Raw genomic sequence first — 13,756 nt, 5'->3', positions numbered from 1 at the left:
ATGGAAGTAAGTTATGTCAGTTCTGCAAATTTTCACATGCTGAAGAGCAACAAAAACTGCCTCTTTCTACTTCTGCCTAGATATAACACCGTAAAACTAATGGCAAAATTAATTGTGCTAATCAATGAGCAATATGATGTTGTAGAAGTATAATTAATATAATAAAAATAACAATATAAAGTTGCAAATAAGCTGTATTTGTTTTCCCTTTAACTTGCGTCTGTGATACATAAAATCAAGTTTAAAGCACACAGAAGAGAAACTCAGAAAACTTGTAGTGCTACTTTATATCTAGCCCTTGTAGTTGCAAAATTCACCCGAGAATGAATCTGGGAGGAGTGTCAGGACACATTGTCTCCACCTACCTGCCCTCCCACAGTCCCTGCCTATTTTCTCGTAGGTCTCTGAAGATAAAAGCTCAAAATAAGTATAGGGGAAGGACATAGGCCCTGCCAAACAGAAAAAAAACTGCATTCCAAAAGAAGATCAGTTTTTGTAGAGGGAAATTCTAAATTTGATCTGAAATTAAGCATTTTCATTTTCATGTCAAAACACTACTGGGAGGTTAAATGCTCATTTCTTCATATTGAATATCAGTAGATTTTTCAAACATTGAAAATAGTCTTAAATTGTCATTCTATGTTTGCATTAGATTTTCACTTGTGATTTCATTAATCCTTATACCTTTTTAAGAGGAGTAGGTGCTGGCTGCAATACAAAAGAAGTCATAGACAGGCTGAGGTATCTGGAAGCTGAAATTGAAGATTTAGAGCTGAAAGAAAAAGAATTGGATCAGCAGAAACTGTGGCTTCAGCAAAGTATCAAGAATGTCATGGATGATTCTACAAACCACCAATATCCTTTTAAATTAATTGTGTGCATTTTGGAACTAGAGTTAAATCAACAGTTAAAGTGTAGGTGATAATAAAGCATAATGTAACTCATTTAGCAAGGTAAGGCAAGTATTTTTTCAGGTTTTGCTTCAACAAAAGAAGATATAAATCTTATTTACATGATTTTTTTAACTTCCATGACTGTGATTGGTAACACGAAAATAATTTAGTGTATATATATAGTAACTATTAAGTCAATAGTATAATTCTAGAGTCTTACTTGAAATTAATGATGTTGCTTTCCAGAACTTGAATTTATATTTTGTTACCAGTGCTTTACATGAATCTTTTTCGTTGCTTCATTCTTTTGAAAAGATTAAGCTATCACCCAAAGATAATTGGAATTGAGAAAGTCCTGAAGCTTGTTTGGTTTCAAACTGGAAAAAAAATCCTGTATATAATATACCAGAGAGTTCCAGCTGTATTGCTTGTAACCATGTGTTGTAAAACAGACACCTGAGAATGGGAGCAGAAAAGTGCCCTTCTTATCTATAATACTATTGAAAAGTACTTAAAATTACCGGAGTTTCTGTTCAGAAACTTGTTTCTGTAAAATGATATTTTTAGCAAAGGAGATTGAAGTTAAATGCTAGGACAAACTTGGGAGAGCTAGCACTGGAATTGATCCCTCAGGGAGGTGGTGGAATGTCTGTCACTGGAAGTTTTGCCTAAGAGGAAAGACATCTGTCTGGAATGACTGAACAGTGGATTGATCCTGCCTTGAGGCAAAGGAATGGGATGGCAGATGAATTACAACATTCCCCCTAGAAGTATTTTTGTGTGATTCTGGGAAACGCTGATACGTACTTGAATTCTGTAGTTTCAAATTAGCAAGGTAAATTGTATTCTTCAAAACAAGATTTTACATGTTCTTCTTTTTTAAAAAAATCTTCTCATTCAAGCTACTATTCACAACTATTTTTCTTTTTGTGCTTTCTTTGCTGATACAGGTATTTTCTTTAAAACACAAAACTTATTATTTTCAACGAGCCATTTTGAAAGTCAAAAATAATGTCTTGATTACACCTCTAACAATAATAACATTATAGTTTAGATTCAGTTTGGACAAACTTCTGAAGGGCAGCAAATACCAGTTTTATATTGTATTAAGAAAAATGTTCCTTGACATAAATTACATTTTCTTATGTCACCCATGAAGATATCTGCAATTGCTTCAATGGTAAGTTGTTGGTAGACTGCATTTCTAAAATGAGGGATTTATTGAAAAGTAACTTGCTATCTTACCTGCTTTTTTCCCTGCAAGTATTTTGAATTGAGAAGTACTCAGCAGTGATCAATAGTAAGTAGAGGTCTCATAATGTTCATGGCTACCAAATTCTGGCATTTTCTAGTTGTAGTCACAGATTGTATAGAATGGAAGCTCAGCTGGAGTCCTGGTTTTGGATGTCTTTTTTGGTATTCATACTTTTCAGCAGCTTGCCAGGGGCCAGTAATGGAACCAGAGACAGGACATGTTGGTCCAACCCTCTAAAAAAACAACAGGAAGATCCAAATTTCATACAATTTTCTGGTGGCAACTGTGGCCAGACAGAGCTTGTGATGCAGTATAAATGGAGCCAGCTGAAGGTCAATGATGGGGCATTGCTACTAAATCTAGAGGATTCCTATACAGGTGGTTTGAAGAAATTGCCAGGAAATCCTGGCAGAGGTTACTTCCCTTGACATCATCTCTTGGTCCTGGGGGACCCAAGGGAAGATTGTTGTTCAGCCTCCAGCTAGGCTCAAAACCATCTTTTCTTTGCCACAAGGAAGATTTATTTTTTTTTAAATAAAAACACAAGATTAGAAAACTACTGCAGAATTTAACAAAAATGAGCTGTTATTGAAAAGAGTCATTACAAGACATGGAGGCACCTGGCGTGGTGCTCACATAGTATTTCACCTAAGTGTTTTTTAGGAGGCAGAGAAAGAATAGTGTTATCCCAGATTAGTTATGGACAAAGAAGAAATGATGTGCAGGTAGGCAAGTGATCTGCAGTATTGTGCCAGTGCTGTGCATGTAACTGTGGTCCCCTGATATTAACCAACACATTTTAACACACATAGTAAGCCACAGATGAGTGTGACAGCTGTTACATCCCATTTGTATGTGGTGTGGAAGCCATGAGCTCAGATACTTGGAAGTGCTGGCACTGAAGATGAACATTAATACCTCTTCTTCCTTCTGTTAAATCTCTGTAGTACCATTCATCAAAGTCATAAGGTGAGCTAGACCAGAGAGCTGGTTTAGCTGAAGTCATAAGAGGAGTGGCTGGGGAGCTGGGGTTGTTTAGCCTGGAGGAAAGGAGGTTCAAGGGAGACCTTATCACTGTCTACAAGTACATGAAAGGAGGCTGTAGCAGGTGGTGTAGCTGTACCTCTTCTACCGGACAACCAGTGACAGGACAAGAGGACATGGCCTCAAGCTGCACTGGGTTCAGGTTGGACATCAGGAAAAATTTCTTCAGGAAATGGTGGTTAAGCATAGGATCGGGCTACCCAGGAAGGTGGTGGAGTCAATATCTATGGAGGTATTCAAGAAACAACTAGACGCGACACTTAGTGCTATGGTCTAGTTGACAAGGTGGTGATCAGTCAAAGGTTGGACTCAAGGATCTTTGAGGCCTTTTCCAACTTAAATCATTCTTTGAGTCTGTGAAAAAAAGAATTAGTTAAACATTTCCACCTTATGTTATATATACAACTAGAAGACAAATGGGTAAAGAACATGGTGGATCTTGTACTGTTGTGAGAAAAGGTTTTTGCAACTATGATCTAAGTGTTGGAATTCTGTGATTTATACTATGCAATATACTTGGATCTTAGAGGGACTATACATGTCCTACCACAAGTTTATATATGCTGAATTATGCAGTACTTTAAGTGGCCTTAGACAATTTCCAGAATCTCATTTGAGTGGATACAAGACTTATGAAAAATACTCTTAACACTTTCTTAATAATTTCTGTTTAACCAGGAGATACACTTCTAGCAATTCAAGCACCTTGTGGTACACAGTTAGAAGTACCTAGACCTGAAATGGTATGTACTGCTTTCTTGTTTACCTAAGTGTTCTAGAGCAATAGTGGCAAAGAAGAGCTGTTATAGAGCAGAAGAATTGTCTCTATCCATGTGCAAGAGGAGGGGAGAAAGGATTAGGATTTTTTCAGTTGAGAAGAGCGAGGCTGGACAGAAATAAGTGGGGTTTATACACTTAGATAGAATAATGGTAACCCTGCCTTCTTTTAAAACCAAAATACCCAAGTTGGTTTCTTCTCACTTGCTTTTGCAGCTTTCAAAATAATGCATAGTTGTCATGAATTCTCTTGAGAACTCAGTGACTTTTGTGTGTCAGGTTTCTCTGTTATATTGTTAAAATGGATCTCTTATGAAAAAGCCTCCTAGATTTAGTTTTGATGTAATTTAGATTTAGTCTTACAGTAGTAGACTGGATAGAGAAACAGACTGCAATCTCATTTTAGCCAAAAGGATTAAATTGGCAAGATTAAAGTAGGAGGCCAAATTATTTACTTCTGTCCATCTTTAACTTTTGTTGTTGTTGTTGTTGTTGCAGTGCTTGGTTTTAAATAGTGTTTACATAGTTGGGAGAGAGCGTTGTATGAAGCGTGATAGCCATGTGCTTATAGAAGGCGGAAATTCACCTGAGAAGCTATTTCACAAGCTATTTTTAGTGTGGCTAAGCACAGTCTAATATTGGTAAAAGCATCCAAGGCTAGAGCCATGAAGCTGATCAATGGTACTATCTTTGTCTGTCTGCTGAAATCGGTTCAGGCAATGGTAAGGTTCTCTGCAGGAGCTAAGTTAGCAGCTGTGATGTTGGATTTTGTTTTTATTTTCTTTTTGTCGAGGACTAAAACAGCTGATCTTAGTCTTCATCATCTTGTACAGTTCCAAATTCTCAAGGAACAGTAACTTTCATAATACATCATCTTTACAGGGCCAGAACAGACAGAAGAAATACCAGATCAATCTTAAAAGTAGTTCAGGACCTATCAATGTGCTGCTTATAAATAAAGAATCGAGCTCCTCCAAGCCCATGGTGTTTCCAGTTCCTCCACCCGATGACCTTGCACAGCCCTCGTCTCAGCCTGCAACTCCAGCGACTCCAATTAAACCGGCTGCAGCTCCTCCAAATCCCCCACAACATGACCCCAACCAAGGACAGGAGTTACTGAAAACAGCAGTTGCGGACACACCATCAGGTGGATCCAGGGGTTTTCCTACCTCTGATGGGTGAGGGAGGAAGGCAGCTGGAGGGAAAAAAGAAACTGTTAAGAAAGGTGGCAGACAAAGGAAAGATCAAGAATTTGCACAGGGTAGCAGCTGTCCATTAAAAAACTACTCCAGGGGCTTAGTAACAGTTCTCAGGTTACAGACACCTCTTCCTCTTGTCTGGTGAAACAGATGCCTCCCTCACATTTTACCATCTTACACTGAACAGGTTTTGGATGTAATCCTGTTAATTATTCTGAGGTGCTTCTCCAGAATGCATTACGGAGCAAAATTGCAAACCTCTTGACGGAGGATATGATTTGAACATGTACCTTTAAATGAGACTGCTAATACAGGCGCCAGTACCAACTATTGTACCACAAGGTTGTTTACCTTCTTCCACATAGTCACAGTAAGAGGCTGCCTGAATATCAGGTATTTTTTTCACAGTAATAGTAAATTAATAGGTAATAGGAAAATAATTAAGAAAATGCTGTATTACAACTGCATTCCTGAGGGGTCCTGATTACCTTCATTTATTAACCTTTAATTAATTGACAGTTAATTAAATTGTGACTGTGGAAGGGGAAGACTCCTCTCACCTGATGCCAGACATTGGCCATGTTCTCCTCAAAAGGGGGCAGGTGCTGTGTGTTCTGTCTCACTGTAACAGACTTGTAACGTGCCTTCCTGTCTGTATAGATGGCAGTGCCCAGCAGGACAGCACAGCCCCTTACTCCAGCCTTCCAGAGCCAGAGCTCTACCCCAGCCTGTCTGGAGACAGTGCCCAAGCCTCAGCCAGCTCCAGTGACTACCAGAGCTTGCTGCCTCTGGATGTCAACTGTATTCTCAAGCCAAACTCATTTGACATTGCAAAGATGGAGGAGCCTGCAGGTAGGGTTCCTGTTTAAATATTTCACTTGTTCCCTGAGCCCTTCTCTTTGTGACCAAATAACCAATGAGTTACACAGAGGAAAAAACAAGTCTCTCTATCTTCCAATGAAGCCACTGAGCCAGTTCTGGGGAGCATACCACTTTTGAGCAAATTAGTTTCTTTACCACCACATAAGCTTCATGTTGTATATGGCTCTTGGATTTTAAGAGATAAGTGGGAAAAATGTACAGGGGGAGGGAAACTGAGACATATAAAGATACTTTACACATACATGGCATACTATCTCTGCAGCTCCTACACTGCACAAGCCATAGTGTACTCGGCTTCAGTGTTTTAATGCAAAGAATGTGTTGACTGCTATAAACACATATTAAAAAACCCTGCATACATAAAGCATGTGCTCCCGTCTTTCACAGGAAGTATCAGTGGAGATATTATTGATGAACTCATGTCTTCTGACGGTAAGTATTTAGCATCCTTTCTAATAATCACAAGTAGCAGCATGGTTTTTGTGTATACAGCATTTAGAATGCATCTGCTAAATCTGATGCCAAGAGTCAGTATGAAACTACTTTCCCGTGTTGACTCCTCTGTCACTCCTGTCTTTGCTCCCCTTTCTATTCCCTGCAAGTTTTATTTAACAATCAGAATATGAAAACTTTAATCCAACAAGCACTTACATGCATGAATAACCCACCAGTACTTAATTTAGGGACAAAGAAAGAACAAGCTGATGCCTAGTGTGCTGCATTAAAAAAAAAATCTGGTTTAATTCTGTTCCGCCTAAAGCTTTGTGCAGGTGCTTGGAGTACGTATTTCAGAACATAGTTCTGGATGCAGACTGATACATGTCCAGCTGTGGTACACTGACAGAACAAATGCCACCCATTTCTGTTCTTACACTTTGCCATATGAGCGTAGCACTGAAACACAGCTACTATAGAATTCATGTGCTCGCTACCTCTCTGCCACTCTCTCTGAGGTGCCAGACAAGGAGGTGAACTCAACTTGCTTTGTTCATTTTGCCCTCTGTTCTGTAAGGCCTGTAATATCTGCCCCTCAAGAGGACACCTCAGGGCTCATCCAGAAAGAGATGTGGTTGTAAGATCCAAGGGGCAAGATGAGATTCTGTGAACATGCCAGTATGTGGTTAACATGGAAACAGCCTCCACTTCTGGAATAGGGATGGTATGCCCAGCTCATGTACACTGTGTTAAGAGCTCCTACAGTGCAGAGTGAGGGCTGAGGCTTTTCTACTTGCATTTGTCCCACAAAGACAGTTTTGAGTCCATCCTTGAAATGCAGTGCACAGACAAACTGCTAGCTTCCATTTCCCTTCTGTAAAAATAGAGATAATGCTAAATTCCTTACTTATTTGAAGGCTGATACATGCAATATTGTACCAAGACAAAGGAATACAAAGTATGGCCTTCTGGTTAAAGTTTTCAAAAGCTCCTCAGGAACTCCATTGCTGCAGAAGAAATTAAACCTATATTCCACAGCTATGACTCCTCTTCAGCAGACTTAAAATACCAAGGAAAAAATGATAGATAAATCACTTACTGCCTTGGTTTGAATGCAGTACAGGTTTTCACCATGTTTCCCAGTGAGCTTGTCAGATTACCAAGACTATTTTAATTATTAAGACTAACCCTGATGACAAACATACTGAATTAGGATAGGGCTGATTTTTCCAAAAGTGTTTTAATTTAAACTAAACTATTCCTGCTTTACAGTTTTTCCTCTCTTACGACTCTCTCCTACTCCCGGAGATGACTACAACTTTAACCTGGATGATAATGAAGGAGTCTGTGATCTCTTTGATGTGCAGATACTAAATTATTAGATATTGTGTCAAGCAGACTACTTATCTACCTCTAACTGTAACATTCTAGACTTCTTCATAACCTGAGTATTTGAATAATGAATGTATAACTTCTTAGTTCACTGACTCTGGGAGTATATTTCCTTTTGCTTCCTTTACTTCACAAAACAAATTCAAGAACAAGAAAAAAGGGCTCTTATGAAAAATTCTGGCACTTTTTCACTTGAGTGTTTTCCTGTCTAAGCCAATTGTTTGGAGCTTTCTTCAGTAAGAAAAGCAAAAATACTTTATAGCCTTTATAGCCTTTTGATAATTTTTTAAAAAATGATTAGGCTTCTTGCTCACAGTTAACAGCATTTTCTTTGAAGCTTTACTGCCAAGAAGCTTTCAATATTATTTTTTAACTTTTCAAACAATTTTGAAGCTTTCACTGCCAAGTTGAAAAGTGAAGGGTACCAGTCTGAGTTATGTAAGTTGTTTCAGTGAACCAATTTTGTGAAGTGCCTTCTGTTTTAGCACTTTAAGTTTCTCACACTGACTTCTGACATTCCACTTTCCTAGATGATAGGAAAGGTCTGTTTGTAGTTTGTATTAAAGTGTGCCAATACTTGTATATTAACAAGATTTTTTTAATAAAATTGTGCAAACCAAGACTACAGTATTTATGGTCTTCCATTTCTTGCAACCCCTTCGTTGTCCATTTTGCATTACAACTGAGATAATAGGTTTGTGGCAGCATCCACATTTGCTGGTTCCTCTTCCAGATTTGTGGAAACCTGGAAAAAAAAAGGAGTTTCAGTTTAAAGCAGAAAATAATTTCTTTTTATTCTGCTTGAAAAAAAACAAAATACCCAAACTAATAAATACCCATTGTCCAGAAAATTTATCTTTTATATATTTAATTTAGGCTAATTTTGCAGTCATACTTCAATAATTTGGGGGGATTGCAGGATACACTGAAGTTGAGACATAATCTGAAAATGCTTTGTGCTTTGGGAGTGTCACACCAGTAATGTAACACACACAGCCCAACTGAGACAAGCTCAGCTTTTAGTTCACAACTGCTCTGAACAACACTTTTGCAACTTTGGAGAAAATACTATTCCAGCCTGAGTGATTAAATTCAGCAGTCATGTAGAGCCCTACTGGCACAGGAGCAGTAGTATAGTCTGAATTCTTGGGGAATAAATGACAAGCCAGCAGTGATGGGACCACTGGCTCCAACTGCCTTGAAATCCTGGTTTGGCTTCATCCTGTGCTGGCACCACTGTCACTTGTTTCACTTTTCCCTCAGCCTCTCCTTAAGGTATTTGACACTTGTTTAGTTGGTCCCAGCTGTACAGAAACTTGATCATGTTAGGCACACTGACAACTCATGTCCACCTCTCCAAATTCCATCTTTCTCCAATAGCCAGGATGGATTCATCTGCATCTCATCCTGAAGCACTGCTCTCTCTCCCTGAAACTATGCCTAGAGCATCAGTTAGCAGAAAGAGTTTGTATGGAGGAACTTGTCAGAAATTAAACTTTATGAATTAATTCTTGTGCAAGACTCCAAGTAGGCCTGTATAAAAAAAATAGAAAAAGGCAAGAGAAACACTGTCTTGAATCCTAAATGCTGCAGGCAAAACCTGTACTACAGAAATTGATGTTTCAGGTGTTGGTCCTGATGAAGTAATATGAAGGCTTAGGAACTGGGAACAAAGAGAGGCAGAACTGTTTGTTTCAAAGCACTGTCAGGTGCTTCAGGTAGGGAACAGCCAGGTTCATCCTCTCTGTGTCTATTCACGTGGACATGAGTTTCAAATCAAGACGATGAAGCTGGGACTAACTTAAAAAAACAATTAGAAATCAGCTAGAACGTAATTTTAAAATATGCTTTTGAAGCATGCTTCAGCATGGCTGCCCACCGTCTTCTGTCTCCACTGTAGTAGTTATACAGAATTTGAACATGGTAACCAGGTTTCAGCATTACCACACAAATGAAATTCATAAAACTGGGACTCTAAAGCAATTGCAGGAATTTACAGAATATTCTGAGGTGCAAGGGACCCACAAGGATCATCAACTCTTAAGGAAATGGCCCTTAGGGGGTTGAACTCAGCACCTTGATGTTACCAGCACCACATTCTGACCAACTGACTGCATGCAGTCTTGGAGACACGTTATAATGCTTTAAACATACACATTATTTTAATTCTCCTCAGATTTTTACAAAGGGAAATTACCTGCTGAGTCTTCTGAGGTTCTACTGTGGTACCTTTTGATAGCTGTTGGATTTCTTTCTGAACTTCAGCAAATGCTTTATTTATTGTGCTAACTTTTTCAGCATTTTTAATGTTTATCTGGGAGAGAAAAAAACACACACATTGGTATACTAAACAAAAATTCCACTGATGTGAAATTGCCCCATTTTTTGCAATTGTTATGGATCCATTGTTACATGTTACAATATGTTTTGTCTGTTACTTCATTAGGTTATCTGTGTATTGTGTACTATGTGCTGTGTACTAATAAAATCAAAATTAAAGAGTTAAACTTGCTTTATTGGAGTGGGAGCTCATAGTGATCCAGAAAGAACACAGAAAACAAAAGTCAGGCTTCCCAGGCCCTGCTACACCACCTTCAGCTCTCAGCTGGAGTTAAGTCCCAGGAAGGGTTCCTTCCTTCACCTCTGTGGTGGACTGACCCTGGCTGGATACCAGGTGCCCACCAAAGCTGCTCCACCACTGCCTTCCTCAGCTGGACAAGAAATATAATGAAAGGTTCGTGGGTACAGATAAAGGCAGGGAGAGATCACTCACCAGTTGCCATCATGGGCTGAACAGACTCAACTTGGGGAAAATTAATTTAATTTGTTGTCAAACAAATGCTGCAGAGCAATCTCAGCTCTGACACCTGGAACATTTCCTCCTCCCTCCTTCTACACCAACCTTGGTGTCTGCAGGGCAGTTTCTTTCAAAAATTCTCACTCCTCTGTTCTGACTGCTGCTGGTGCGTTTCTTAACTACATCATCCCAGAGGCACTGCGAGTGCTTGATGGGCTCTGCCTTTGCCAGCAGCATATCCATTCTGAAATCAGCTGGCACTGGCGCTTTCAGACATGAGGGAAGCTTCTAGCAGCTTTTTAGAGAAGCTATGCCTGTAGCCCCTCAAACCAAATACAATTTGTAAATGATTTTACTATTTTGAATTTCTTCCAGAAGCTTACCTTTCATCATCACACTTTGCATCCTAATTGTTCCATATTACAGGCCTGGCCAACAGCATCTACCAGGTTTTGCCACAGTGTTTAAAAAAATTCTGCAACTGTAGCAGAGTAGAATGTGTATCTCTGGGCACCTCAGCCTCTCTTTTAGCCTAAGTCTGCCTCTGTAAGTTCATCAAATATTTTGATTTCAAAGAGGAAGCACTAGAATATGGACATGTGTTGAACTCTGGGGACAGCTGTCTGGTACAGGAGCAGGATGGATGCAAGAGGGCATAAACTCACCACTGCAGCAAAGTAAGGTTCAGTTGATCTCAGCCCTAGCACCTGCTGCTTCCAAAGTCTGGAACGGGAGCATAGCCAGGTAATTACATTGCAAACATTCCAGAAGCACACACATAAGTCTTCAAGCACCCCCAAATTTCAGGATACCTACTGCTATTTCAAAGGCTACTCCTGTAATTCACCTCTTAGCAATTTAAACAGGCAGAAGCAAACTGTGAATGGTTACACATATTCACTTCTATAATTTCAGAGCATGTATACAGTAACAGTAATTCTGAAAGCAGTGGCAATGAGGCTGATAAAACAGGTCTACTCAGATGAACACTTCAACTGGGACAGTGACTGGAGAAATACAGTCCCAGCTTCCAACTCTGATCAGAGTGGATGAACTGTTGGAACATGATGTACTAATGTGTTCAATCAGGGCTTGTCACCATCTTCCAGCTTCACTGGGGTTTTAGAAGGTTATGTTTTAATATGTGATATCCTCAGGTACTCAGGTAGGACTCCTCCACAGAAAGACGCTCTATAGCTACCACGGGTATCTACATCAAAAGTTGTCTGAACAGTTACAAAGGGCTTTTAGCTATTAATGAATTAATGTATTTTAGCAATTTTATTTTTCTGAGCATCTTCCTATACTGCTTAATGGTAAGTAAATTACATTAAGCCCAAAGGCTTAATGCTTTAAAGAATACAGCTTCAAACACAGAGAATAAAATTTTACTCCTAATAAGCTACTGACTTTTCATGAATATGATTTTAAACCTGTTTCTCCCTTTATTACAAAGAACTGTCTAGACTACAAGGACATGTGACGCCAGCAACATGTTTTTTTCTAAAGTTTGTTACATTCCTGTCTGTCCACCAGATTAATTTGTCAAGTGGCTCTGGCTTGCAGAAGAAAATCTGAAATAGCCTTTTTTTAAGAGCCATTTACTTATGTCTGTCCAGCAGACTGCAACTGCATCAAGTGGAAAAAATAAGCCACAATCTGCCTCTATTGTTTTTATGAACAGATGCTTTTCTATAGGGACAGCTGAACTCTTGCAGAACACACAGCTCAGGCTGGAGGCAGGGTTTGAGAAGATACCATATTCCATATACCATACTTGCTGCTCACAACTGGAAATCTCTTGCTTAGATCACCTCCATACCTCTTCCCCTGCACTGCTCCCTGCTCCATGACCCACTCTGCCCCTCCTCTGAGCTGTGCTCCTCTAAAGACACAAAAATACCAACATTATTTCTGCGTCTTTGTTTTTCCATTGCTTTAGTATGTTAAATTGCTCACAGAAGCATCTATAGAGCATCACAGCTCATGTAAGGTGCAAAAAAGGGGCAGAGAGGAATTAAGAGCAAAACATCCAGCAGTGCACACTCCTAGGGTCTGTTCACTGTATCACACTGACAGTTTAACTTGACAGCTGAGGCAAATAAACAGCTACTGAATCAGAAAAGGCTCCATCCTTTCTGGTTCTTCCCCACCAAAATGCTTCTCTTTGCATTCATTCATTCATTCATAATTAAGTTTGTTCAACTCACCAACCCAGCACATAAAAATGCAAAATGTATTTTTAATGGCTTTTGCCGCTGATTTAGCAAGTAGAGTCACCTAGTGGGCAGAGTTCCTGAGCCAGCATCAAGGAGAGCTGTGGGAATATAGCCCAGAGCCTGGCAGAGGGATCCCTTCCTGGGACGAGGAATGTGATGGAAAGGAGCAGGACTTCACCTTGTTAGTCGTGGTAACTACGCCCGGTTTGGACCAAGGCGTTTTGTTAATCTGTACCCTGAATTACACCCTCAGCGACGCTGTGAATGCAGTCCAGTGAACGCGAACTCGCTGAACTGCTGCTGACGCGCCCCTTAGCATCGCGTTCCCGAGGACAATGCGAGATATTACCAGATACTTCCGCGACACCCCTCAAGCACAGCCGGATGCCTTCTGTGGCATATGCCTGCAGATTAGCCAAATTAATTTCTTGTGCTTCTCTTTCTGCAGATGATACATTCACATACAAACCTAATTTCCGGGTGAAAATCGTGCGCTTTGCCGTTTTGTGCCCGGACGCACACTGCCCCTAAAACAGCTCGATTTAATCAGTCCCGAGGCTTGCTCCGCCGCGCAGCGAGGTCGAAGGGGAGGAAACCCCGCCGGGCTGAGGCCTCCCGCGGGCGCCGCAGCAGGGCCGGGGTGCTGCCCGTGGTGGGGCGCTGCCGCAGCCCGGCCAGCGCCTCCGCCCGCCGCGGCACTCACCTGCTTCAGCCCGGAGGTGACGGGCCGCGCCTTGCCCTTGGCCTTGGCCCTGAGGACGCCGCTGCGGGCGATGCGGAACACGCTGCCGCCCTTGCCGGCCGCGCCGCGGCTCTTGCCCATGGCGGCGGCTGCGTGACGTCACACGGGGCTGTGACACGAG

General features: G+C 40.6%; 2 protein-coding genes across 2 annotated transcripts; one reads left to right on the top strand and one right to left on the bottom strand.

The window, feature by feature from the left end:
- Positions 1 to 699: 699 nt before the first annotated feature.
- On the top strand, positions 700 to 8,499 carry E2F5 (E2F transcription factor 5). Its single transcript, XM_088054008.1, has 7 exons — positions 700 to 857; positions 2,032 to 2,073; positions 3,871 to 3,935; positions 4,852 to 5,116; positions 5,829 to 6,020; positions 6,438 to 6,482; positions 7,758 to 8,499. Exons 1-7 carry the CDS (start codon positions 833 to 835, stop codon positions 7,865 to 7,867), a joined length of 744 nt encoding a protein of 247 aa, XP_087910134.1. The 5' UTR covers positions 700 to 832; the 3' UTR covers positions 7,868 to 8,499.
- Positions 8,455 to 13,729, bottom strand: RBIS (ribosomal biogenesis factor). The gene is made up of 3 exons (XM_005517055.3): positions 13,597 to 13,729; positions 10,075 to 10,191; positions 8,455 to 8,622 (listed from the first exon to the last, which is right to left on the bottom strand). Exons 1-3 carry the CDS (start codon positions 13,714 to 13,716, stop codon positions 8,554 to 8,556), a joined length of 306 nt encoding a protein of 101 aa, XP_005517112.1. The 5' UTR covers positions 13,717 to 13,729; the 3' UTR covers positions 8,455 to 8,553.
- Positions 13,730 to 13,756: the final 27 nt, after the last annotated feature.

The sequence above is a fragment of the Pseudopodoces humilis genome, chromosome 1 (genome assembly GCF_049639895.1).
Source record: "Pseudopodoces humilis isolate 2021_Gansu_Grassland_sample_001 chromosome 1, ASM4963989v1, whole genome shotgun sequence".
In the NCBI taxonomy this organism is placed as follows: domain Eukaryota; kingdom Metazoa; phylum Chordata; class Aves; order Passeriformes; family Paridae; genus Pseudopodoces; species Pseudopodoces humilis.
The sequence above is the reverse complement of the archived record's forward strand: the minus strand, read 5'-3'. Positions and strand labels throughout refer to the sequence as shown.

Bases quoted from the DNA above. Each gene is read 5' to 3' on its own strand.
- RBIS (XM_005517055.3), bottom strand. From the start codon at position 13,716: ATGGGCAAGAGCCGCGGCGCGGCCGGCAAGGGCGGCAGCGTGTTCCGC. The intron at 10,192-13,596 runs GTGAGTGCCGCG...TTTCTCTCCCAG, and splicing joins TCACCTCCGGGCTGAAGCAG to ATAAACATTAAAAATGCTGA. The intron at 8,623-10,074 runs GTAATTTCCCTT...TTTTTTTTCCAG, and splicing joins AACCTCAGAAGACTCAGCAG to GTTTCCACAAATCTGGAAGA.
- E2F5 (XM_088054008.1), top strand. From the start codon at position 833: ATGGATGATTCTACAAACCACCAAT. The intron at 858-2,031 runs ATCCTTTTAAAT...CATAAATTACAT, and splicing joins TGATTCTACAAACCACCAAT to TTTCTTATGTCACCCATGAA. The intron at 5,117-5,828 runs GTGGATCCAGGG...CTGTCTGTATAG, and splicing joins AGTTGCGGACACACCATCAG to ATGGCAGTGCCCAGCAGGAC.